The 27,627-nt window shown below is 48.9% G+C and overlaps 1 protein-coding gene across 1 annotated transcript in view; it reads left to right on the forward strand.

The window, feature by feature from the left end:
• The first annotated feature begins 22,200 nt into the window (after positions 1-22,200).
• Positions 22,201-27,627, forward strand: part of ALDH1A2 (aldehyde dehydrogenase 1 family member A2) — a 70,374-nt gene continuing 64,947 nt past the window's right edge. Inside the window, exons 1-2 of the mRNA XM_083586703.1 lie at positions 22,201-22,309; positions 22,811-22,985. Of these exons, the coding sequence (XP_083442829.1) occupies positions 22,869-22,985 (117 nt within the window). The 5' untranslated portion in view covers positions 22,201-22,309; positions 22,811-22,868. The remainder of the gene's footprint in view (positions 22,310-22,810; positions 22,986-27,627) is intronic.

The following is a 27,627-nucleotide window of genomic DNA, read 5'->3' on the forward strand; positions in this document are numbered from 1 at the left end:
CAGGCAGGGCCACCACAGAGAAAGCCCCGCCATGTGTCGCATCATGGGGGCAGAGGCAACAGCCAATCTTGAAGGATTTTGGGCAGAGTCACATAAGAGGAGACCGCCCTTCAAGGAGTATGGTCTCAAGCTTTTTTTAGACTTAAAAGGCTCTCAGTTCAAGTAGATCAACAGCCACTTCGGGTCTCAGATCACAGGTTCATTCCTTGTGGAGCCCTTCGATTTCTCTTTGTTCTCCCCTCTGGCTGTGGATCAGAAGCTCCAAACTTGGACCCCGGTCCCCAAGTGGTCTCTGTAGTTGTACCCAGGGCCTCAAGGCACAACTCCACAATCAAATCTGATTTCCCACTGGTACCCTGGGAGTCCCCTCCATCTTTTTTTCTCTTGCTGCCCCTGAATCACTTCATCCCCTGCTCCAAACTGAAAATCAAAGTCCTGCCACAAGTCTTTATCTGGGGGCCCCTTCTTCAGGAACAGCTGGCCCAGTCACCCAAGCTGACAGCCACGTATTCCCCTCTCTGCTTATTCCCAATCTCTCTCGCGCCCCTCATGGGCCCAAATTAAGGCAGGTAACACAGCATCTCTTGCTCCCCAAACTCACAGGACCCTGGCGGCTGGGGCCTGCTTAAGGGCTGCACTCAGTATAGGGACTGGTCCCCATCCCACAAGGCCATCTTGGGGCACCCAGAAGGCAAAGTCATGGGAGGGTTTTATCTCACCCAGTTCAGCAGGCACTACCCTGGTGCATGCCCACGGATCTCCAACTTTCTCCACCGCCACTTCCTCAGGTACCAGCTGCTCTTCCTGCATGCTCACACATGCCTCCCATTCCTTCTGCTTCTCCCCTTCTTCTGGCATTCTGCAGGCACTAGTTCCTCTTGCTCATGCATGCCCACCTCTTCCATCTCCTCCTGCACTGCTGGCACACATGGAGTGAAGAGGTCGATAAGCAGCAGCTCTTCCCCTCCATCCTGCAGTTTGCTCTCCGCTCAGTCACTTTCCTCCTGCATCAATTTTTCCCAAGGGGTTGAGACTGAGCAGAAGCAGCTCCTCAGCTCCAACCAGCTTGCCCTTCTCCATAAGAGCCAACTCCTAGGGGCTGCGGAGACTTCAGCCCCCACAATAAAATATTTGAGGGGGCTGGGCCCCCCAAAGTTGATGCATTCAAATGGTGCGCATGCACTGTGTCATGTGATCAGTTATGTGGGGCGGGGCTTCCCTGGGTCCCCCACAATGTTTTATTCAAGATGGCACCCCTGCCCTTCACGGAGGCGTCGTCTCCCCCCTTGCTTTCAGCTACTGACTGCCTCTGCTTGCAGTCCCAAGCCCCCTCTGCTGCCCATTCACACTCTGGATCTCTCTGCCCACTCCTTCCGTCTGGGTGCCTTGCAGCAGGTTCCTGGGTCACTTTCAACCCCCTGTAGCATCTCACACAGCATGGCCCTCACCTCGCGTGGAGTCACGCTTTCCTCTCCATGGAGACTTATCACCCACTTTGCCACCAGGGAAAGAACCAGGGCAAAAAGAAAGAAAGAAAAGCACTTGGACACAGCTACTTTCTGGCAGAATTTAATCAGGGTCTTGCATCAGGACCAACACAGGGCTTTGTCAAGGCGTTGTGCAAAGACTGCAGGAGTAGGTTCATCAAGGACGTAACAGGAAAAGTATATGTCATAGAATCATAGAATCATAGAATCATAGAGTTGGAAGAGACCACAAGGGCCATCGAGTACAACCCCCTGCCAAGCAGGAAACACCATCAGAGTACTTGTCACATAATCTGCACATAATCTTGCACATAGTCTGATTTGGGGTTTTCTTAGAAACCTGGAGGGAGCTATAAGCCAGTTTCATCAGAAAACCAACTTCTGCTTTGCAAAATGTCTTGGTCAGAAGGGTGGGCGAAGCAGTTGTTGGCATCTGTCTGTCTCTGGAGACAATGGAGGAGTGCGGCTTTGGGAGTGAAGTAAAACTGTTGGAAGGTTGCAGCACCTGCTGTGGCTGTAGAAACCGATACAGGAGAGGCATGTTTTGTTGCAGCTGGGGCAGATGGAGGAGTCTGATTGTGCTGCTGCAGATGCACCATGGGGTTTCTTCTCTCTGCACTCCTTCCAGCGGTCATTCCTCCTCTGGACACTGCTATGAATGTACAACCTGACTGTCTGTCCCCAGGCGCTGTGGTCGTCTGCAAGGGGGGGAGGAGTGTTGATGTTGCCACCCTTCATGTCACATTTGCAGACATCTTTGTAACACAGAGTTGGAGAAGCAGTATAGACACCAGAAGCTGTTTCCAGCCTTCCTCCTGCTTCTCCCCCCGCTTCCCCTGCTCTTTCAGATCTCATTTATTCCAGCACCACTCCCATACCCTCCAACATTCCCCCCCCAAATTGGGGCATCAAAAGGGGTGCACCTTCCAGTCCAGTGCTCTGGCGCTTGTTAGCTGGGTTGCGCCAGAGCCCTGGTGTGACCCTGCTGACCTGTGCCAGAATGAGCATGTTTTGCAAGACATTCAGCAAACTGGGTACTGTAGCCCCATGGATAATTGACACTGAAGCTTCTTTCTGTGAGAGTCTTAAGTCCTTCTTGGCTAAACAAAGGGGAGGATATAGGAAGATCAGTGGTGGTGGTGGGGATGTCACACAGGGGACATTCCCAGCCCTATTTGGAGATCCCAGTGGGAACTGAGCCTGTGACCTTGTGTGGGCTCAACCACTTTGCTCTGATCTTTCTCCCAGTATCAGAAGAATAGGCAGCAAGTCTCTCAGCAGAGGCAGGTTTCTCAGTATGAGGAGCAAGCACTGAGGTTGGGCCAGGGCTTCATAGGGCCTGGTGTGCTGGGACTGACTGGTTGGGAGCAGCTGATGGGATGCTCTGGAAAGTTGGCACTGTAGCCTAGAAGCTCCAGTCTGCTGGGTTTGCAGAGGGAGTGAGGAGCATGGTAGAGTAATAATAATAATAATAATTTATTTATATCCCGCCCATCTGGCTGGGTTTCCCCAGCCACTCTGGGCAGCTTCCAACAAAATATTAAAAATACATTAAAACATCAGTCATTAAAAACTTCCCTAAACAGGGCTGCCTTCAGATGTCTTCTAAAAGTCAGATAGTTGTTTATTTCCTTCACATCTGAAGGGAGGGCGTTCCACAGGGCGGGCGCCACCACTGAGAAGGCCCTCTGCCTGGTTCCCTGTAACCTCACTTCTCGCAGTGAGGGAACCGCCAGAAGGCCCTCGGAGCTGGACCTCAGTGTCCAGGCTGAATGATGGGGGTGGAGACGCTCCTTCGGGTATACTGGGCCAAGGCCGTTTAAGGCTTTAAAAGTCAGCACCAACACTTTGAATTCTGCTCGTAAACGTACTGGGAGCCAATGTAGGTCTTTCAAGACCAGTGTTATGTGGTCTTGGCGGCCGCTCCCAGTCACCAGTCTAGACCAATGCATTTTTCTGCCTGAAGTAAAGGAGAAGTTTGTGTACACCCACACCCACCCACACCCACACCCTACATACAAAAGCTGACTGGAGCAGCAGCTGAATCTTGTTTCAGAGCTGGTGAAGGGCAACGTCTTCTAACACGACTGAGGCAAGAGGCTACCTTAAGGGTGCAGGGCAGGTCACGTGGCCTAGAGAGGAATGGTTGGGGATTCTACAAGGAAGAGTTAGGGGCCTGCTGTTATGACCTCCTCCAGAGGATTTTGCCTCACTCTGCCTAATAGTAGAGCCAGCCCCTATGTTCAACACAAGCCCCAACATGTGAGTGTGTGTGTGCACACGTGCATGGACACAAACACACACCCTTTCTCTTTCACACAGTGTTATTTAATCCCTGGCAGGAAATGTGCCATTGCTGCTGCCACAGCATGCCCCTGACAGTTCCCTTGCCCAGTTAGTCAATATGAGATTATAAAAAGGGCGTGAAATTCAGGCATTAACATTTACCCAGAGCAGTTTTTGTTTAGTTAGCTGTGGCATACCTGCTGGGGCTTGTGAGAGTCCCCTGGAGGCTTCAGGTGCAGCCTAAGTCCTGTCAGGCGTGCCCTTGCCCACCAGGCAGCAACATGCAGGATGCTTGACCATGTATTCAATAGGCAATGTGATCTAGCTGTCCTTTGTTCCAGGTCTCTTATTCAGGGCTGCAAGGTGTGGTGGAACAACACCCCATGTAAACCTATAATCTACATGGGGAAGTGCTGTAGCTGAATGGCAGAGCGTCCGACTCACATGCTGAAGGTCCCAGGTTCAATCCTTGGCATCTCCAGGTGGGGTTGAGAAGGTCTCCTGCCTGAAACGCTGGAGAGCTGCTGCCAGTCAGTGTAGGAAATAGAAAGCAAGATGGACCGTATTGTCTGACTCAGTATAAGCTTCCTATGTACGTTTGTTCATTCCATCAGCCCAGCCTTTTAAATTTTAGATCCCTCCTTTCTTCCATCAAGAAAACGGTGATGTGCAGGGGGGCTTCCCAAGCTGTCTCCACTCCAGATCTGCTTCTCTTCAACAAGGCAGCTGCGTCCGGATGGCCCACAACAACATTTTGCTGTCTGGAGCAAAGGACAACATTTGGCTCTCGACCTCCCCACACCCCTCACTGGCAGAGAGTTGAATGTTACTCCCACCCTGGTGACAGAGCAGCGTCCCCCACCTCATCAAGCTAGTTTAGGGGGACGCTTCTACTCTAGGGTTACCAGACGTCCCCGGTTCCCAGGGAGCAGTGGCGTAGCGTGGGGGGTGCAGGGGGGGCGGGCCGCACCGGGCGCAACATCTGGGGTTAGGGCAAATCCATGGGTTAGGGGGCGCAAATCCACGGGTTAGGGGGCGCAAATTACTTGTCTTGCCCCGGGTGCTGACAACCCACGCTACGCCACTGCCAGGGAGTCCCCAGATTTGCAAATCTGTCCCCGGGAAACGTGGCAGTGGCAGCCTCAGCAGCCCAGAGCCAGCCTGGTAGCTCAGTTGGCCCTGGCTGGCTTCAGGAGCTGCTTGCTGCCATGGCACCTGCCATTTTTCCTCTCCAGAAGTCCCCATATGATGTGTATTGTGCACAACACATCACACAGGGACTTCCGGAAAGGAAAAATGGTGGGCGCCATGACTGTGAGCAGCTCCTGAAGCCAGCCAGGGCCAACTGCGCTACCAGGCTGGCTCCGGGCTGCTGACTGCTGCTGCTGCTGCCGCCACTGCCAAAAGGGAACTGGGGGCGTCTGGTGGTACAGATCTCCTGCCCCCTGCCCCCTTTGTTTTGACTGATTAGGGGAGGCTCGGGCTGCGGGTGGGCGCCTGTTGCCCAGTTTTTTAAAAACTCTGCGCATTTATGTTTCACAGGGTGCGAAAGAAGGGCTTTGCACCTTTATACAATATGCATGTGTGCTTGGGCTCAGGGTCTTTTGCCTCACCATCCCCACTACTGACTCCCTGTTGCTACTCAGCTCCCCCCCAAAAAAAAGTATCCCCAGATTCGTTGAAAAAAATCTGGTAACCATATTCTACTCACCTGCCCTTCAGCACCTCACTGCCACTGCCCATCCCATGGCATCTGCTACCTGAAGCAGCTGCTTTACTCTACCTAATGGTTTCATTTCATTGTAAACTGATGACTGTCTGAAAGATCTCAAGGCAATTTACAGTAGATAAACACATAAGGGTGTATCAGAGGTACACACAGTAGGAGAGGGTCTTCTCGGTGGCTGCTCCCAGGCCTAGGAACTCCCTTCCTAGAGAACTTTGGTGGTTGTCTTTTCGCTGGCAGGCGAAGCAACAGGCTTTTGGGAATTGATTGTATGGAAAGGGCTTGTGCTGTGATGTTTCCATTGTAACAATCGGTATGTTTTAATAGAGAGCGAGTGTGTAGTCCCGTCCCCCCTTGGTGTCTAATTGTTTTTTAATGGTAGCTAATATCTGAAGGAGCAATTGACTCATGCCCAGCCACACTGGTCACTGGACCATCTAATACTCCTCCCCATCCCTCACCTGAGAGGGGGCCAGATTGATACCAGAGCAAGCTCTCAGCCTGGAGGATGTTGAACTCCTTCTATCCACTCATTTGCAGCTACAGAGTCACAACATGCCTGAGTCTGCACAACTGATAAAGGGACCTTCAACACTGGTAGCAGATGCAGACATCAACCTCACACTCAAGGCAGCTCTGAAGGTCACCATGAACTCGGTTGGGCCAGCCCTCATGCCTTGGTTACTGTGTGTATTGGGCTTTGACACCAACTTTGTTTCAGAAAAATCTTCAGGGCCCTTTTGCCCAGGTTTCTCACTATAAGGCAGCAGGAGTGGGTGGCAGCAGTTTGCATTTACTGGGTAATAAGCAGACTTATTTTTGGATTAGGGAATGTCTCTGGGTGAGGCCTTTACAGGAGGCAAAATCTTAGAGGGAGAGGTCGTGGCAAGTACCCAAAAGGCTATCCGAGGCAATAATGATTCCCCTTCTGTGTAAAATTTTATGAGCTCCTGGGAATCACGCAGTGTCACAAAGGGAGATGCAGGCAAGGTACACAGGGAGGAGTGAGAGAGTCATAATCCTTTAAGACCGTAATTACCCTTTTATGCTGGGCCTGTTTCCTTTTACTGCTGCTTTTCTTCTTAGGGCTGCTAACTTAAATAAAGGAAAGGTGATTTATGGTCGCAGTGCAGTGTGTTAAAGGGCGTGGGGATCTTCCTGTGGCCTTGCATGCTGGGAGTGCTATTTAAGCCATATTCTCTAAGGACCACAGGACCCAAGCATCTGACCATTCAGATTCTGTTTCTATCGCCAGTGTCCAGGACCTGAAAACCAGGCTCAAGCAATGCCAACTTTTGCCCTGAACCCAGAGCTCCTCCTTGGGCTCTGGAATCCCATTCTGCTCAACTCTCAACTGCCAGATTATTCCAGGCTTGGCTCTGAGGGACTCCAGGGCTAGGCCCTCCTTTACCTCCAAGTCCCACCTCCTGACTTTGACATCAAGTGCTGGCAGCGTCATTTCATGCTGCCTCAGATTTCATGTTGTCCTACTCTTTGGGGTCATCCCCCGTTGGAGACTCTGGTCTTCCTCCTTAACCCGCTGCTACTGTTTCTCCTCCAGGCCTGGAAAACTGAGCTTGGTGGTACCATCTAGGCTGCAGTACCAGCCAGTGTGCACATTCCATCAGCTGAGCTCCCCCTTGCACCAGGCTCTATCCTGGCCCATCAGGCCTGTAACAAAACCTGCTGCTAGGACTGGCCAACTTGGTGCTCTCTTGATGTTGCTGGACTCCAGCTCCCAACATCCCTGGCTGGTGAGCATGCTGGCTGAGGCTGGTGAGAGCTGGAGCTGAACAACATCTGCAGGGCACCTTGTTGGCTACCCTGCCCTACATGTGCAAAGCGCTTTGGAGGCTCAGCTCGCTATCCTGCCCACATGTGAGACCAGACTGCTGGGCTCCACCAGCAGACGGCCTACTTGGTGGCGCTGGGACTTAGAACTTCCTCTCTTGGTAACAGTCTGGCCGGTTCCTTCCTTCCCAGTTTGAGACAGCTGGTAAAGCTTTTGCTAATTCCAGCCAGTTTTTAAGGCAGCTTTTTCTCTAAGCCACACTTTCCGAATAAAAATTCTTTGCACCACACCACATTTTTATTGATAAGAAATACAATGGAAAACAAAGAGAAACTCCTAGCCGTGCTTGATTTATAACATAGAACACAACTACTTTATAATATGATCATGGGGCATCCAGACAGTATAAAACAAAGAACATGAACCATTTAAAAAAATGAATCATTCCCAAAATGTAATTATAAACATATGTACCATAAGTATGTATGCGAACTTAATGAGAGGTGTGAGCTTGCCAGGTAATCTCGTTTAGATTATGTCTAATTTGAGACAAACGTACTCTCATTGCCTCATCAGCACAAAGAAGCCTTTCTCTTTTCTGATCTCCCATATTTGCCAGAGTTGGAAATCCCCGCTCACAACAATATGTCGTGAAGAACTATAGCATACCCAATGCTGTTGAAGAGAAGTGTGGGTACTGTTTCTGGTTGTATATTGTTGTATATCCAAAGAGTCCAGTGCCGTGCAGTAAATGACACTGAAATGCTTAAATGCTTCTTTGATGATCTTTGAATCTTCCTGTCACACTTGCCACCCTCTCCTGCCACACCAATTTGGGATGCCACAGCCTTTCAGAACCACTGTTTTAAGGTATATTTGGACTACATCTCCCACCAGCCCCAGCCAACACCAATAAAGCCACGCTAAGGCAAATGATAACACTTGACCTATTTGGCTTTCTGTAGAGTCTCAGCACCTTGACCCTATGCAAGGACAGTTTCTGCCTGTGCTCCTGAGCTCAATGGCCAGTCCACTCTGGACCTTGCCGTCTGCTTGATGTTGACTGTGTGTTGCAGTCTTCTGGGACACTGGGATGGGCTGTCTGACAGCCCTGTCAAGCGCCTTGTCTGGTGTCTAAACCTTGCCAAGGCCAGACAGAGCCCACCCCTCCCGCTGACCACTATTGTTTGCATCTCCAGACAAGGATTTGGGTCCAGGTGTTTGCTGACCTCAACCCTTCCCTCCTTTCCAGAGGGGTGTGTGTGTGTGTGTGTGTGTGTGTGTGTGTGTGTGTAAAAGAAGGATTACTCCCGGATTAATTCCAGAGCCCTTTTCATCGCCAGCAGAAAAATCTCCATCCCCTTAACCCAGGCTCCATATTCATTAAGCCATAATGACTCTATTAATTGAATATGTAAGTTTGCTTAATTAGACACAAGACTTATTTCTTCAGTTTAAAGGGTAAAAATAAAAAATTTAAGCAGGCGGACGAGATCGAGCATTTAGCGATGATGGATGGGAACTGGGAAAGTGCAATATCCCAAGATGGAGGTGGTTAATGGCACCCGCTCATTAGGCGATGTACATTAGCAGAAAGGTCAGTCCATTTTAGGGCTTGATGTGTTTCTCAGATAGTAAATTTTAAGCAGGGGTGGGTGGGAAGGGGAAGGTACACTGAGAAAGAGCTGGAAATGGGGGGTGGATGCCATTGGATCCCAGGGGGAGCACAGTGGTTTTCAGAAGCAGCGCTGGGACCAGATTACTTCACATGGGTGGAAAGCTTGGCATTTCACTATTGGGGAAGATCTGTATGGGTGTGTGGCTCTTTTGGGCTCCGTATCATCACATTGGGCCTCTGGAACTCCCTGCCTCATGAGCTCTGTCTGAATCCTCCCCTCAAAACCTGTTCTGAGGGAGCCTAGTTAGAAAAAGAGAAGCTGACCTTTGGCAACAGTGTGTCGGAAGGGGTCATAGTTCAGAGACAGAGCTGTCTCACCAGAGTGGTGCATGCTCTAGTTATCTCCGGCTTGGACTACTGCAATGCGCTCTACGTGGGCTACCTTTGAAGGTGACCTGGAAACTGCAATTAATCCAGAATGCGGCAGCTAGACTGGTGATTGAGAGTGGCCGCCGGGACCACATAACACCAGTCCTGAGAGATCTGCATTGGCTCCCAGTACGTTTACGAGCACAATTCAAAGTGTTGGTGCTGACCTTTAAAGCCCTAAATGGCCTTGGCCTAGTATACCTGAAGGAGTGTCTCCACCCCCATCGTTCAGCCCGGACACTAAGATCCAGCATCGAGGGCCTTCTGGCGGTTCCCTCATTGCCAGGTTACAGGGGACCAGGCACAGGGCCTTCTCGGTAGTGGTGCCCGCCCTGTGGAATGTCCTCCCTTCAGATGTGAAGGAAATAAGCAGCTATCTTATCTTTAAAAGACACCTGAAGGCAGCCCTGTTCAGGGAAGTTTTTAATATTTAACGCTGTATTGTTTTTAACACTTGATTGGGAGCCGCCCAGAGTGGCTGGGGAAACTCAGCCAGATGGGCGGGGTATAAATAATAAATTATTATTATTATTATTATTATTATTATTATTATTATTATTAAGCATCTGTCTTGAATACAGAGGGTCCCAGGTTCAGTTCCTGGCACCTTCAGGTAGGGCTGGGAGAGAACCCAGCCTGAAGTCCTGGGGAGCGGCTGCCAGTAAGTGTAAGCAGTACTGAGTTAGATGGACAAGTGGTCTGACCCACTAGGCCAGCTTCTTATGGTTCTTCCTCGACTATGAGCTGAATTCTCCCCACTGGGGGGCTCTACTCTGGCTTCCTGTTTCACTTTATTGCATCGTATTTTAATCACCTTGGGCAAAGTATTTTACCGTCACAGCACCGGATATGTTGTCCCGTCAGGATCCCCATCTCAGGGCCAACCTAAGACCGTGTGCTTGAAGGAGGGCCTTGACCCTCCATTTCTCAGCTGCCCTTTGGAGCATCTGGTTGGAAGAACTGCCTGCCTGCTTGGCCTCTGCACAAAAGGGGTGGGGGGAGTCAATCCAGTTTGAATTTAAAGGCCAACCTGCCTCATTCGCACTTCCTTTTTTATATATATAATACTTTTATTAAGGTTTCCATTTTAACAATCCAATCAAATCACATTAAATATTCCAAATTATACAAATACATATCATAAAGTCCAAATATTTTGCCAAATTATAATTTTTTGTTGAGGCTTCCCATGCTTCAAGTTCAGTGGGGTCCAATCATCTTATGTTTCTACAGCCTTGAGTTTCCAAAAGTTCCTTCTTTGAGTCCTCCTGTTGTTATCCTTCTTTCTTTCATGGCCTCTGAGTTGTTTCCACAGGCGAGTTGAAATGAACAATAATATACTTCTGTGTGAAATTTGTATGGCTCTCCTTTTTTCTTTTTCTTTTTTGCAGCTGGTAAGTCTATTATTAGCAGTATGTCCTCATACGCTGATGTTTATGCCGAATCAATCCAAAAGCCCTTCTCTGGTGGCAGACGCCATCTTCTCTCAGTTCCGATGAAATAAAATCTAGGCGTTTGCTCATTAATTTTCTCAGACAGGTTGCATCAAACATTAGTCTTTCCGGGGAGGTTTGCCAAATTGGACTTGAAGTACAGATATAATAACAAATTAAGAGCTTGCCACCCCCTATGACTATTTATCTCTGCAACTCAGTCTATCCCATAATGGCGGATCCCAATTAAATAGTGCGTCACAGGAGAGTCTTTTATCTTCTTCCAAATATTTCAAAGAACAAAGGCTTTAGTTAGTATTATTTCCACACAGTTTATATTTTCCGATCTCACTTGCTATCAGTAATGTAGACGGTTCTTCTGGGGGGGGGGGCGTTGTTAGGTATTATCGTAGTAGAAAAAGAATAAGTTTTATCCCCCCCTCCTTTCCGTTCCGTTCCAACATACCGGCTTAGATGTTATTCTTTGACCCCAAGGTGGTTGTCACCAATGGAAGCGAAGGCTCAGAAAAAACTCAATATGGAGGCCAAATGGCCGAAATATTGGGAAATATTGGAACAAGAAGGAGACAAATTGAAATTGCAGAGTTTTGAGAAATTAAAAGATAAAGCGTGAGACTGGCTTCATTATTATCAAATAAGAGAGGCCTATAATTTGGATAAAAAAATTGGCTTCCAGGTGGAAAAATCAAAATTGGAAACAGAACTGTTAGATCCCGAAACTAAGATACTTTCAAGAATGTATAACTTGCTGTTAAAATGGAATACGCAGGATGAAACGGTTAAATCTGCTATGATCAAATGGGCACAAGATATTGGTCATAATATTTGCTGACTGGGAACAGTTGTGGACCACCGGTATGAAATTTACGGCATGTAATGCCTTAAGAGAGAATATTATGAAAATGATTTACAGGTGGTACATGACACCAGTCAAGCTTGCAAAAATATATCATTTGCCCGATAATAAATGTTGGAAATGTAAAGAAAATGAAGGTACATTCTTTCACCTTTGGTGGACGTGCCCAAAGATTAAGGCTTTCTGGGAGATGATCTATAATGAAATGAAAAAGGTATTTAAGTATACCTTCCTGAAGAAACCAGAGGCCTTTCTCCTGGCCATAGTCGGCCAATTGGTGCCAAAGAAGGATAGAACTTTCTTCATGTGTGCAACAACAGCAGCAAGAATACTTATTGCAAAGTATTGGAAGACACAAGAGTTACCCACCCTGGAAGAGTGGCAGATGAAGGTGATGGATTATATGGAATTGGCGGAAATGACTGGCAGAATCCGAGACCTGGGAGAAGAGTTGGTGGAAGAAGACTGGAAGAAATTTAAAGACTATTTGCAGAAACACTAAAATTAATGAATGTTAAAATGATGTTGGATTGAAAATAAGTGGCATTAGCAACAAAGTTAATAAGAATATGCAAAAATGAATTGATAATGGATGAAAATATAGAGTTATAATATGTTAAAATATAGAGTTAAGATAAACGAAAGAGGGTAAGGATTTGCTGATTTGATTATTTAAATGGGAATACAAAAAGGGGAGGTGTGAGGAGGCTAAGGAAACAAGCAAATGAGTTTAAAGTTACAAAAAACGGATTTGTTTTTAATTCTTTTTTATCTATTTGTTTTTTGTATTTCATATTTTTATTCTTCTTTTTTCTTTTTTATGTATGCTCTCGTTTTTGTATCTTTTTCTTTCTATATAACTTTTTTCTATTTTATAAACCTATGTTTTTGTAAAACCTCAATAAATATCTTTTTTTTTAAAAAAAAATAGATGTTATTCTTTGATGTTATCTTTCTTCCTCTCCATCACTCTTGGCTCCTCAGTGGCTGGCTTAATTGGCAGATTAATTACCCTTTCTTCACCCGAAGCATGTCCAAGATCTTAAATCAAAATTTTTATCTTAAGAAATGGAACTAGGAGCTATCATGAAGACAGCATACAGGAGATCCGAACTCCCTCGGGGGCTTTCCATCCAGTGCCCCCACCTTCTTTACGAACTTGGGGGTGGTTTGTTGGGCATCCGCGGATGAGACTGCATCTTCCCTTCCACCGGGAAGAATTTGGGAGGCTGATTACTCCCATTTCAGCCTCTAAATTACCTCGTGGGAACTGGAGAGATGGTACTGTCAGCCATCTTTCGCGGCGCCCCTAGCGGAGCCCCCTCATTTGCACTTCCTAAAGCAATATTGGAACTGGAACACAGTCATCCTTTGAAATTCAAAATTCTCCAGCCGGGTAATGTTCACAAAAGGGCATTTACTAGGTGAAAACGAGTACAAAATTGCAAATCCTGGTGAAAACAGCATATGGAAATGCATTCCGTGAGGGGAAATTGCTCCGCAAAAAATGAAGTTTTGATAAGTGTTCACGAGGACTTTAAAGAGAAATCCCAAACTGATGGGGAAATGTGGTTAATGGAATTTAAGATGGGAAAAACGAGAAGCTGAGAACACCTGAAATTGACACATTTGCCTTTGGTCTGATCCAGTTGCAGGCCTCCTCTTGTGTTTTTCACAATTCCTCCAAGTGTCACCTTTCCTCTTCCAACTAATTAAGATGTTTGCAGGAAGCTTTCTTGTGCAGGACCATTGAAATGAATGGGGACCCAAGTGTGAGCTCCCCTGTTCTCCTCTTGCATGGCCCCTGCTCATCTCAGTGTGGCTTGTGCAGAAGAATTTCCCACTGGATGGTACCTCCTGGCTCACCTCTGTTTCTCTCCCACTTTATCCCACTTATGGACACCCAAAATGTGGTGCTTGGGGTCAGGTAGCCCACACCTCACCTTGTTCCAGGTTCAGGCCAGTTGGCCCCAACCTCCTTCGTTCCTCTTGGCAGCCAAAGATTTGTCTCCAGAACATCTGCAGAAATGTAAGGCTGCAACTGGGTGGAGTGGGGAGAAGCTGGCCCTTGGCTAGTTTGGCCAGTTCACTGCATCGTGTACAGTGGTACCTCGGGTTAAGTACTTAATTCATTCCGGAGGTCCGTTCTTAACCTGAAACTGTTCTTAACCCGAAGCACCACTTTAGCTAATGGGGCCTCCTGCTGCTGCCGCGCTGCCGGAGCAAGATTTCTGTTCCCATCCTGAAGCAAAGTTCTTAACCTGAAGCACTATTTCTGGGTTAGCGGAGTCTGTAACCTGGTTACATATGTAACCTGAAGCGTATCGTATGTAACCCGAGGTACCACTGTATAGGCTGGTATTTGGTGGTGGCTTTGCCATTTTGACAGCTGTTTTCTCGAACTGTTATAGTATTTTTCATTTCCGCAATCTGCTGCTCGCTTTGCCCTAACTCTTCTGAGGAACACAAGGTGGCCTGCTCTAGAGAAGCCCCCTAGACTCTGGAATGCAGAAGACGGCTTTCCACTGAGAGACCATCTCAATCAGAATTGTCTCCAGTGACTGGCTGTGGTTCTCCGGGGTCTCAGACAAGGAGAGGTTGGATGGCCATTTGTCATGGATGCTGGGATTCTTGCTTTGCAGGAGGTTGGACTAAATGACCCTTGGGTTTCCCTCCAACTCGGCAATTCTGTGCTCTTTCCCAACCCTACCTGGAGATTCCATGGGCTGAGTTCCTTGGGACACTGGAATGCAAAGCATGTCCTCTGCCAGGGAGCTTTGTCCATCTTGCCCAACATTTTTCACTCCAGCCACTTGCCTGCCTTTAAATGAGAGAAGTCAGAGCTTAAAGCAGTGGTCTTCTGCATGCAAGGCCTGTCTCCCACCATGACTGAGTGATGGTCTCTTCCCAGGCACCTTGCTTGTCAGAGTAGCCAGGACAAGGGATGAGCCAAAGGACTGGACTCAGGGGTCAACAAGGCAGCTTCATATTTTCATAGGATGCCAGGTGGGGGGAGGAGGCTGTTTGGGGTGGCAGCCATGTGTCATCATGTGCAAAGGGTTGTCCCATCCTCAATTCAGGAACGGCTATCAGGCCCCGTCCTTCTCTGTAAAAGGTCTAGAAGAGGAGAAGCAATATTTTGACAGATGAACCATTTGGTGGGAACACTTCTCCCTGCACAAAGCAGCAGGATCATTTTGCAGCCAGCCCAAAAGGCAATAAATTTGCAGGGGCTTTCAAATGGTGACCTCCTCTCAAATCATCATCAGGCTTGGAGGCATTTAAAGAATTGATTCAATTAACCCAGGTGGTGAGTCTTGGATGGGGGAGATGCTATAAGGCATGATTTATTCTTGCACTAAAATTAAAACACAAGTATCTGTTGAAGAACATTTGCTGCCAATGTGATGACTAATGAAAGTGCCAAGTAATTAATGAGAGAAAGCTAAGGCTAAAGCACTTGAGATATAATAGCGCATAAAACCATCAGTACATCGTAAGGCCTGCCTTTCTGGACCGGACTGAAGCTCCATTAGTTTAACATTTTGTTTGCAGCAGGAGTTCCCAAGGTGACAATTCCGTGGCTTGGGTTTGGTCCCCACTGCTTGCTTCCAAAAGGTAAACTGTTTCTAAACCTGGAGGTTCTATATTGTTATTACATGTAACAGACACTGGCAGACCTTCTCTCTCTCTCTTCTCTTTTTGTCTAACTCCCCTTTGGAAGCTATCTAGACTATATGATGGATAAGGCAATGATATGTACAATTTTACAATATGCAGAGATTAAAATGTGTAAACAAACCAGAGAGGGGAGCTGAGGGAAGTCCTTGGTGGGTGGGAGAGGGAGGGATGGGAGGAAACAAAAATGGGTGGTCAGGAAATGTAATCAGTTATATTGATTGATAATTTGTTTTGTTAAAATGGTTTAATAAATAAATATTTAAAAAAGAGGAAGCTATCTAAACCTACATTCATCTCTACATCTTGTGGCCGTGAGTTCCTAAGTTAAATATGCATTGTGTGAATAAAACCTTTCTTTTCTATTGCCAGTACATCAACAGGGCTCCCCCTACTGGTGGTTGACCTTTAAAAGACTACCTGCATGACGGGCAGGAGTCAGTTATAGTCGGTTCAGTTCCAGTGCCTAAGCAAATACTGCTCACATCTGCAACCAATAAAGTTCTGGCCTTATTTATCCCATGAACCCAAAATACTGGTGTCCGTGTGTTTCATTATCTAAGAAATGGGGTGGTGCTTGGGGCCTTGCCATGCAACGCCCCTTCCCAGTCTATTTAGGGGTTTAGAAGGCACCCTCAAAGTGAGAGCTGGACAATAAAGAAGGCTGATCACCGAAGAATTGATGCTTTTGAATTGTGGTGCTGGAGGAGACTCTTGAGAGTCCCTGGGACTGCAAGAAGATCAAATGTATCCATTCTTAAGGAAATCAGCCCTGAGTGCTCACTGGAAGGACAGATCCTGAAGCTGAGACTCCAATACTTTGGCCACCTCATGAGAAGAGAAGACTCCCTGGAAAAGACCCTGATGTTGGGAAAGATGGAGGGCACAAGGAGAAGGGGATGGCAGAGGACGAGATGGTTGGATAGTGTTCTCGAAGCTACCAGCATGAGTTTGACCAAACTGCAGGAGGCAGTGGAAGACAGGTGTGCCTGGCGTGCTCTGGTCCATGGGGTCACGAAGAGTCGGACATGACTAAACAACTAAACAACAACAAAAGCCAAAGCTGATCTTTCCATGCTGCCAAGAAGTGATCACCATTGCAGGCTCCCATTCACAGCCTTCCTGCCGTCTTTTGAACCAACTCACGTTTCTTAAAACCTTTCAGTGGCACTCCCATATGTGGGGCACTGTAGGACTCAAGCCTAGGTTGCATGTGCCCCCCCGAGGGATAGCTGTCTCCCTTTGGCACACATTTTAACCCCCTAGTTTCTAGAGAGATTGGCCCCAGGCCGGCGTCAACATGTTTGTTCAAGCACCGAAAGGAGTGTGGGTGGGTGTGGAGCAGTGTGTAATCTTGTGATAATCTGGAGGCTGACATTAGCTACTGGGTTAAGTTCAAGGCGTTGGTTTTGGTGTATAAAGGCCCATACATCTTGGGTCCAGGATACCTGAAAGTTTGTCTCACCCTTAAAATATGCAGTTGATGACCGTGTCCTGCAGAGAACTTCTTCTCAGGAGGCCCATTCTGCACAATCTAGGAATTGGCCCTTTAGTGCTGTGGCACCTGCCTTCTGGAATTACCACCCCTTGAATATTAGACAACGCTGGTCTCTTTTCAGTAACTACTGAATACCTTCCTCTTCCAGCAAGCCTTTCAAGCTGAGATCTTTCCCAGTCTGCATCTGTGCTAGAATTATTTCTAGATTGTTTTAATGGCATTTGTATTGTTTTTATCAATTGGTTGCCACCCTGGGCTCCTTTGGGAGGAAGGGTGGGATATAGATTTAGTAATAATAATCTAGGGTGCACCTATTACCCCCCCACACGTATTTCTTGGACTGGTGATTAAGAAAGTTTTCGAGCCTCTTGCTGACATGTCTGGTTCCTTCTCTTTGGGTTTCCTTGGAGAAGGCCCTGCAAAGATTCAGAAGTTCGAACAGTGATTTGATTTGTCAAGATTTGTGCTGCAGAGCGATTCTCACACCTCCTCTGCAAAAGGTGAAACTGGCAGGATTTGAGGTCATCTCCTCTTCCCGCGGCTGAGGCCAATCTCTGCAGGGTTCAGAGCAGCCTCGTCCTCCGCTGCCTATGAGCGTGTGTGCTGTCTCAAGTGAAGGAAGGCATCAACAGCCTCCCTCCTAACAGCATGGAGGCTCATGAAGTTTAATTGAGCAGATTTAATGTGCTCCTGCTGCTGACAGCTGGTCCTTCTTACAAGAATGGAGCTGCAGCTCCCTTTGGAACAAGAGAACATGAATTCTTGGAAGGAATGTATCCGTTCGCAAAAGGTTGCTTACAAATGCCCCAAAACGTGTTCAAACATAGACTCTTTGGCCTAATCACATTTACTTTCTGCACTGATTTCTTCCTTCTCTTTGGGGCTACATGCTGAAGCAGGCAGATTTAAGAGCAGGCCCCACTGAACTCAGTAGGAGTTACTAAGGGAAACAGGACATAGGAATATGGGAAACTGTCAGAACATTGAGCCATCTAGTTCAGTATTGCCTACACAGACTGGCAGCAGTTGTTGAGGTTTCAGGCGGGGTCTCTCTCCCAGCTGGGATTGAACCTGGGACCTTCTGCAGGCAAAGCAGATGCTCTGCTACTGAGCTACAGCCCTTACTTCTGAGTAAGCATGCACAGGGCGTGGATCACTTCTTGCAAAATCTCTGCGGAGGGACCTAAAAGAATGAAAAGTGATTTTTTAGTCCAGCTCTGAGATCTTGCAACCTTTGTGCTTTGGCTACAATGCAACAAAAGGAGAGGTCTGTGCTACTGCTTAAGTTTGCAAGCCAACCACAGAAGTATTAATTTGAAGCATAGTGTGGTGGGCGGCCTGGGAACTGTAGTTTGCTTAGAGGGCTGGGAATTGCAGCTCTGTGGGGGGTTAGACTTCAGGGTAGTCCCTGGATTCTTTGGGGGAAGTTTAAAAGCAAAACAAAAACCAAGCTTGATTACTTTCCTTTCAAAATGTTAAAAAAGAAAGGATACTATTACTATTACTATTCCCAGTGGAATAATAATAATAAAAATTTTTATTTATATCCCGCCCTCCCCAGCCGAAGCCGGGCTCAGAGCAGCTAACAACAGTAAAAATAACACAGTTTACATAAAATCACAATCAATTAATTGAAATATATTCTAAAATCAATTCATTCTAAAATCAATTCAGAATCAAATTAATGGCAACCATTGGGCTAGAGTGCTATGAGGATTACAGAAGGAGGGGGTCAGGCTGTGCCTTGGCCAAAGGCCTGGTGGTACAGCTCTGTCTTGCAGGCCCTGCGGAAAGATGTCAAGTCCCACAGGGCCCTAGTCTCTTGGGACAGAGCGTTCCACCAGACTGAGGCCACGGCCGAAAAAGCCCTGGCTCTGGTTGAGGCCAGCCTAACCTCCCTGTGGCCTGGGACCTCCAAGTTGTTTTTATTTGAAGACCGTAAGGTCCTCTGTTATGGGACGCGGGTGGCGCTGTGGGTTAAATCACAGAGCCTAAGACTTGCTGATCAGAAGGTCATGGTTTGAATCCCTGCGACGGGGTGAGCTCCTGTTGCTTGGTCCTTGCTCCTGCCAACCTAGCAGTTCGAAAGTATGTCAAAGTGCAAGTAGATAAATAGGTACTGCTCCGGTGGGAAGGTAAACGGCGTTTCTGTGCGCTGCTCTGGTTCACCAGAAGCGGCTTAGTCATGCTGGCCACATGACCCGGAAGCTGTACGCCGGCTCCCTCGGCCAAAAAAGCGAGATGAGCGCCGCAACCCCAGTGTTGGTCATGGCTGGACCTAATGGTCAGGGGTCCCTTTACTTTACCTTTAAGGTCCTCTGTGGGACATACCAGGAGAGGCGGTCCTAGCCTTATAGGGCTTTAAAGGTTAAAACCAGCACCTTAAACCTGATCCTGTACTCCACCGGGAGCCAGTGCAGAAGGAGCGGTGCTGGCTGTGGCAGTTCTCGGCTTGGCCCAGCAGATGGAAGCAAACACACAGGAGATGCTGCCTCCGCTGGGGAAGGTGATCTTGGGCTGGGCATCACCCCAGCGCGGCGCCCTCCAGGCCCAGCCTGACGGACGGAGGTCGCGGAGGGGCAGTGGGCTGCCCTCCCGCCGACATCCAAGCTGCACAAAAAGCAGCCGCGGGAGTGCCCTGCTGCGCCTAGTGAAGGCGGGCTTTCTGCACGAGCCCCGGAGCTATGAAATCAGACGCTGCAGGCGAGACCAGGGCTCCGGACAGGTGCGGAGCGGGGAGCCGAGTCAAGGCGGAGTTGGGGCTGTCAAAGTTGAGCGAGCAAAGAGGGGCCGGGCGGGAGTCCCTGTGGCCCCTGCGCCCCCTGGTCGCCCCCCAGGAGTGGCTTCAGAGGCTCCTGCCTGGCCAGCAACCTGCCAGCAGAGCGGAGCCTTCCCTTCCCTGCGCTTCTGGGGTCGCCCTGAGCTCAGCCAGCAGGCCCAGTGGTCGGAGGTGCTATGCGTGGTGGGGGCTCAGGGTCTCCCTCCCCGGACATCAAGTTGGGAGGCTGGTCCCACGCATGTTTGCTGTCACTGAATTCAAGAAAGCTTAGCAGGTGACTCTTGCGCGGATCATGAAACTTTATCTGCATCTAGAATGGATTTATGGACACACTGAGAAAGACAGACAGACAGACAGACAGACAGACAGACAGACAGAGATCTAAAGCATCGGCCGCATCCGGAGCCCCCACTCCGAGGGTCCCCCTCGCTGCCTTCGAGGATCGCAACCGGACTTGCTTCCTTGGGGACCCGCAGAGCGAGGGGGGCCCATGTGGCCGCCCAGGTCACGCGCATGGCAGGGGTCTCGGGGTGACGAGCGCTGGGGTCCAGCAGCGCCTGAAACGGACAGAGCTGTCCAAGCCGGGATGGAGAGGGCCGCCCTTCCAAGTCCGGTCGATTTCAAGTCCTAATTCTCTCCCCTCGAACTTCGCGGGACCGACAAACTCTTCCCTTGGGCCGGAGGATCCGGCGGGGGTGGGGGTGCTGCTTCCCTCTGGATCGTGGCCCAAATGCCAAGCGCTGCGCTTGCCCCGGCCCCGCCTTGCCGCCCGAGCAGAGGAGGCAAAAGGGCTTCTCCCTGGGAACATCTCTCCGGCATTTCACACCGAGCGAGTTTTCCTCGCAAGCCTATTCCTTGCCCGGCCTACTCAGAGGAAGGACTGCAGGCACGGCCAAACTTGGCCCTCCAGATGTTTTGGGACTACAACTCCCACCATCCCTAGCTAACAGGACCAGTGGTCAGGGATGATGGGAACTGTAGTCCCAAAACATCTGGAGGGCCAAGTTTGGCCATGCCTGATCAATGGGCCTTGCCCGGAGGAAGGGGATCCTCCCTTGCTGCCCGACCAGAGCCTTGCACGGATCCCTTGGGTGCGGGGAGCAGAACTGACGACCCCTGTCTTTTGGGGCTAACTGGACTCCTGACTTCTCTTCTTAGTGGAGAGTTTTTCACAGCCACGCCATCCATTGAAAGCCCTCTCTTGCCTCTTTAAGAGTCTTGGCTCGCCTCTCAAAGAATCCTGGGAACTGTAGTTCGTTGAAGATTTAACAAGGCACCCTTCATAAACCACAGTTCCCAGGGTTCTCTGGGGGCAGGGAGGCAAGACTCTTGGGGCGTACGTTGCAGGGTCAGGCTTTATGCTGGGGGTGGTCACATCCTCAGTTAAGTTTTTTTTATTGATTTACTTGATTTAGGAGGCCAGCTGCCCCCTGCTCGTCCATGCTCACCAGTGTTTTACATGGATGGTGCCAGGTGCGATAGAGTGAGCATCTGGGGCCCTTGAGCCTTTTGGTCCCTTTGTGAAAGTCACCCCGCAGTGAAAAGGTGGTGGTGGTCTTCGGGTGGCTCACTTGGGCCAAGGCTTAGAGTCACAAGGGAACGCGGGTCTGCGGATGGGGCTTAACGACAGGGGTTGCATTAGGTGACCCCTGCGACCCCTTCCAATTCTATCAGTCTATGATCTGCGCCGGGTATCGGCCAATGAGCTCTACAAGCGAGACTCCTGCAGAAGAATTTCAAACCCACTTCCTTCCAAGGGCGCGCGCGCGGATGTGTCAGGATGAGTCCCTCCGACTCCTCTCTTTCTCCTCCCTGGCGATCAGAAGCCAGATTGAATGCGAAGGTTGGGTTTTTTCCCCCGTTCTCCGTGACGTTTCTCACTTTTGAAACTGAAATAAGTTTCCAATTAAAACAAAAACAAAAAAACCGATCTGCCAAACGCGGAATAAAACAGCCCCTCAACAACAAAGGGTGGGGTTTTTTTTTTTTTGGGGGGGGAAGGGGGCATTCTGCCCCTCTTTGGATCTTCTTCTGCAATCCCTGAACTGGTCTTCAAAGCAGGTGCTGTCAATCATGCCTCAGCCCAATCAGCTCTGGGAGGCATAGGAGCCAAAGTCATTTCGGCGCCCCCAATAAAATATTTGAGGGGGCAGGCCCCCCAAAGTTTATGGGCATTGCCATTCAAACGGTGTGGGTGTGTGCCACGTTATGTGGGGTGGGGCTTACGTGGGCCCCCCAATATTTTATTCAAGTTGGTACGCCTACTGTGAGGGGAACAGGGGTCTCTCAACGACTCTCCGCACCCATAGCAAACTACAGTTCTCACGATCCTTGACTGTTCATTGTGGTATCAGAGCGCTTTAAATGAATAGTGTGGATGCTGCCTACGGCTGCTTCTCTAACCCGCCCCTCTGCCATCCATGGCTGAAGTGGCTTGGGGACACCCTGGCTTCTCCAGATCCTCGCATCGCTCCCACCTGGGCTGAGGCTCCGTGCCTGCGCCCCCAAGAGAGAGGGGGGCGGAGCGCGTTTCTGGGTCTGACATGTTTATGGCTCCTTTTCCTCCCTCCCTTTGCAGCGAGTTTCTAATTAGATTCCCAAATTCCTTCTGGGCTGCTGGAGGAGTGAGTCCCCTTCTTCCCTCCTGGAGCCTCTGCCCAGATATCCCCCTCGTCGGATTTCCGCTGGGCTGCATCTAAGACCAAGGTGCTAATTCCTCTTTAATTATCCCAGGGAAACCCTCCGTAATTGCTTCTCTTCCCCCCGCCCCGCCAGCCTCGCCTTGGACCCTCTTCTCCCGCCTCTGCTTATCAGCAAAAGGGGGAAGAAGGATTCAGGCAAAGCCTCTTTCCCTGGTGAGCAAAGGGAGTTATCAGTTCCTGCTGGTGCCCAGTTGATGGGATGAAGCTCAAGGGGGGAGCGGGTGGCTGGACTTGACGGCCAGCCAGGGAGGACCTGTTGCCTCTCCTCGACGCCTCTGCAGGGCTTGGGGTGGAGAGGCTCTGGATGCTCCCATCCTCCTTGGAGGTCGTCCAGCCTCCTTGGCCCTGCCCCCCCCGTCCAATAAGGAGAGGTTGCCTTGACACCTGCTTATATACCGAAGACGGCAGCAGCCTCCAAATCTCCAGCGCTGGGTTGGGGGAAGAGGGGAGAAAATACACACATAAACACACACCCACACTCCCCTCTCTCCATACCTATTTCAAGCCACAGACTTAGGGAGACAGTCGCCCCGTCGGGCAAGGAGGAGAAGGCTCCCGAGACGATGACCTCCAGCAAAATTGAGATGCCAGGTGGGCTGAAGGCGGACCCGGCGGCTCTGATGGCTTCTCTGCATTTGCTCCCGTCTCCCACCCCCAACCTGGAGATCAAGTACACCAAGGTAAGTCACCTGTCTGCTCTTCCCTGCCAGAGGAGCACGGGCTTCTCTTTTTCTGAGCTGACCCAAAACCGCTTCACTCGGACTTCTCTTCAAAAACACACAAACACAAAAGCCAGAAAGAGGTGCGTTTTCAGGTGCTGGATGCCAGTAGATGGGTGGCTATATGTGAAAGAAAGTCCATAGGATAAGAAAAAATATCTTGCCCTTTCCAGTTTGCCTGGCATCATTTTAACTCTTTGGATCAGTTTTTCTTTCTTTCTGGGAAAAGGGTTTCTCCTCACAGACTTGGGCTCCTGAAGATTGTTGGAGGGCGCGATTGTACAAATCTTGTTTTAGCCTATTGAAAGATGATGAGAATCATGTTCTGTTTTGCTGTTCTAAAAACTGGTGTCTTTCGGTCCTGGGACTCTTCCTTAACAATTCCTGCCGCAGATGTCACCAAGCCAAATTGTTGTAACTTTGGAAGGAGGGAATCGTTTGCTGATTTCCTTCCTAGACAAATAACCATCTCGAATACAGGCAACTTGGCAAGAAAATTATTTGCTTATCCACATCACCAAGTGCCCAGGGTTGATGGCTTACTCTGCGGGCTAAGGTGTGCAGAGCTTTCCTATATTTACAGTTGATACAGATCTGCAAGGCTTTTAGCGTATGTGTGTTCAGAAGACAGTTATTCCAAAACGCAATTTCGACAGGAAGTGTGATGCCTTTGGTCCGTCTTCTGGTTGTGAATGCCTGTTTGTATTATTAAGCACACTGGACATGATCCCGTGGAATGCAAGACCATTTGCACAAGCCCCACTGAGGTTAAAGGGGAATTGCGCGAGAGCGTGCAACTCAGTGAGCAGTCATTGCAGGAGAATTTGGGCATGGATCAGGTCCCAAGCGCGGACATTCTTCATCCTTTGAAAGGGACATTAGACGCTTCAGGCTTGTAAAAAGGCGGCACTTCTATTTGAAGCCAATATAGACCTGAAGGTCACGCAATGCCGATTAACAAGAAACCTCATTGATGCAAACATACATGATAAATGTTTGTTAAAGATTCATTCTGTTCCCAGAATGTTTCATCACGAATGTGTTCTATTCCCAAATTTCATCATGAATTTGCTGCTGCTCCCTGTTTTTTCTTAAATCCGAAATACAATAGCCACATGAGGACTTGCTGATCATTCGAATAAACCACCTATTTTCAAATTAAAATTAAAAATTAAAATAAATGTGAGTCTCGAATGCCTTGTGCCGGTTCACTTACCTGGCACTTAACTGCTCTTAACAATGTAAGGATTATTTATCTATAGTGCTAGGATTACTGGGGGTGCGATCCAGTCAAATTAAGCACTTTCAAGCCTCATTGATTTCAGTGGGAGATAATGAAGCCCGTCGCTGACTCTTCCCGTTGAAATCAAAGGAATGTGCAGAAGCGTAGCTGGTTCGTAATCACAATACACGTGGTTTTATGCGCAGAGGCTTCAATTCTACATACACTTCCTAGTACGGGGTAAGCCCCATTGAGCTCAATGGAACTTACTTCTGAGTAAAAAAAAAATACTGTGTGAATTGTGCTGTAACAGTCTATAGCTAAGCATCTTTACATCCATTGTGATGGCTCAGTATCTTGCTCAGTTCTCTCCAGCTGAAACCAGTGAGATCTAATAGCGCTTAACTTTGGCTGGATCCTACCACAGTCTTGATATTATTTATAAAAAGAGAAAGAAAAGTGATCTAGATTAAATATGGATATGTAGAAATATGAAAGAAAAAAAAAGAATCTGTCTCACGGCAGCTTGTTTCAGTAGCATACAATTAGTCCCAAAATATTTTTGGGTCACACCGTCGCCTCGGTATGCACCGAACGCGGGAGAGACCAGAGCAGATTCTTGAGGACCAGAAACTTGCGCCCCAAGTAGAAGCGGGGGTGACAACGGGCTGGGATTAAGGAGTCACAAGGATGGGACAGGAACCTCCCTCACACGTCCCAAAATTAATGTTGATCTGAAATAATGAGTGGCTGTGGCACTCGTAAAATTACTTTACCTGCGTGGAACTGTGTTACTCTGCAAAAATCCATGCACAATGATGGTATATATCAGTAGTAAGTCCTTGTCGGTTTTTATCCCATATTTCTATAAAAATTACAGTGCATCGAGAAATGGAAATAAAAGGTTGCCTTTGCAAATGAAAATATGGTGTGTGTGTGAGAGAGAGAGGGGGGGATCTTAGTTTCGTACACCCATCTCTGTTTTTCTCGCTCCGTTTTTCTCCGGTCTCTCTCCCCCACTGCCGCCCTCTCTCTCGGCAGGCCAGGCAAGTGATTTATTGCTAATTGAAGCCTTTAATTGGGTGTCGTGGCTCTGGCCAGACTTTTATCCAGGATCCACTTTCCCACTTATTGCAAAGAAAAACAAGGAGATAGAAAATGACGGCCCTGCGCTGGATTCTCTCAGCCGGTGGGGTCACTTTTATGTCTCTCTCAAGTGACAACTCCTGTAAACAAAAGGGAACAAATCGCCTCCAGAAGGGGAAGGGGAGCGGGGGGGGGGAATCACTTGTAACCTCGAGCATCTCAAAAGTTATAGCAGCGCCCATTCTCTCTGGCTGCTCCGCCTCCCTTTTCTTCTGGGCTGTTCCTTGAGCGCCCAGCGGGATTTCCTTCTCTTGCCTGGAATTCGGCGCAACCGTTCCAGTTTGTGGATGCTGCGCGGCTCTTGCAATCCTGAGTCTCGGTGGAAAGGCCGCCGCGGTTGTGTCTGTGACTTGCATGCAGAGGCGGGACGAGGGGGGACACTTGAGGCGTGAAATTTCGAGCCTCGTTTAGGAGCTGCGGAGACCTGTCCCCCTGGGGCGCACAATCCACTGGGAAGTTCTCCTGCGCGCAACCCTGGAAATGAATGAGAGTTGCGCAAGAGTGGTGCTGTGCTCCCGCGCACCTCTGTCATTTCAGGGGGGTTTGCCCGGGAGAAAGGGGTTGGCGGAAAGCATTCTGGGTTCATTAGTAGGAGGGGGGGCTGGTTGTTTGTTTGTTTTGCTCCTGGGGCACCCAGATGCTTTATAGACTGACCCCATCACTGAATGGGGTGATGTTGCTCAATGGAAGCCCTTAAACACATTAAACTATTGCAAGCATGCTCAGATGAGCGCTGAGTGCAGGGTGAGGGCCAAAGGGGGACCAACAACCACAGAAGGAGCATGATGTGTCCTTCACCAGAGACACTCCTTCTCCCAGAGTAGTAAGACTTCTACACCCTACCAGACACAGGTAAAGGGAAAGGGAAAGGGACCCCTGACCATAGGTCCAGTCGTGGCCGACTCTGGGGTTGCGGTGTTCATCTCGCTTTATTGGCCGAGGGAGCCGGTGTACAGCTTCTGGGTCATGTGGCCAGCATGACTAAGTCACTTCTGGCGAGCCAGAGCAGCGCACGGAAATGCCATTTACCTTCCCACCAGGGGGTTACATATTTATCTACTTGCACTGATGTGCTTTTGAACTGCTAAGTTGGCAGGAGCAGGGACCGAGCAACGGGAGCTCACCCCGTTGTGGGGATTCGAACTGCTGACCTTCCGATCGGCAAGTCCTAGGCTCTGTGGTTTAACCCACAGCGCCACCCGCATCCAGACATAAGACTTCTTTAAAAACAAAGCCTGATTGGAATCAGAAAATAAGAGTTGAAGGTTAGAAACAGATGGTGGCTGAGTGTGTTGAGGAAGCTCTTGACTTCTGAGGGTGACTGGCAAAGAAGCAATTCCAGTCAGGTGGGGACTGGCCAAGGACAGACTAAAATTTGTAGGGCTGTTTCCCACTTGCCACACTGGACCAGCCTCCACCAGGAACAGAGCTCCTCAATGTTTCTCAAACCTGGGTGTCGAGCTGTACCTGGACTACAACTTCCATCATCCCAAGCTAGCAGGAACAGTGGTCAGGGATGATGGGAGTTGTAGTCCAACAACAGCTGTCAATGGCCCTCCAGATGTTGCTGGACTGATCACCATCCCTGGTCGTTGGCCTGGCTGATGGGAGTTGGAGTCCAGTCACATCTGGAGGGCCACAGGTTCTCCATCTGTGCAGCAGCCACCTGTACTAGCCTTCGCTGCTTCTTGTGACAGCAAGCTTCATGTGCTAATTCTGCATTGTGTGTGATGAAGAGGCAACTCCTTCTTTCATCTGTTAAAAATACAGGGAAGGCTGGTGCATCTGGCCATCAGAGGAGAGGCACGAATTCGCCTCCAGATGCTCAGGAACTGAATGTGGAGGCAGCTTGCCTTTGTGTGTTTCCTTGTAACATCCGAAGCCACCCTGCGGAGTCTGAGATGGGGTGCGGGGTGTAGGGAAAGGTTCAGGAAATATTTTGCTAGATCTACAAGCTGTTTACATTGCTGAGAGGTCTGCATTAAATAAATCCAGCATGTTAAATTGTGCAGTGAAAGACAGCAATATTCACTGAGTGACTCATAAATCTTTCAAACATCAGGAGGTGGACCAGTTTGTTGGGAGAATTGTTGGCTAATGCTGGAGGCTCGGAAGCACCAGGGTGTATTGCAAAGGCTGCTTGCTTGTGTATCACAGCTGCACATTCTTCCTCTTGTGTGTAGCTTGAACCGTTATCCTTTAGGGGAAATACCATAATGAAAAATGAAATTTACC

Source organism: Podarcis filfolensis (assembly GCF_964270895.1).
Source record: "Podarcis filfolensis genome assembly, chromosome: 14".
In the NCBI taxonomy this organism is placed as follows: domain Eukaryota; kingdom Metazoa; phylum Chordata; class Lepidosauria; order Squamata; family Lacertidae; genus Podarcis; species Podarcis filfolensis.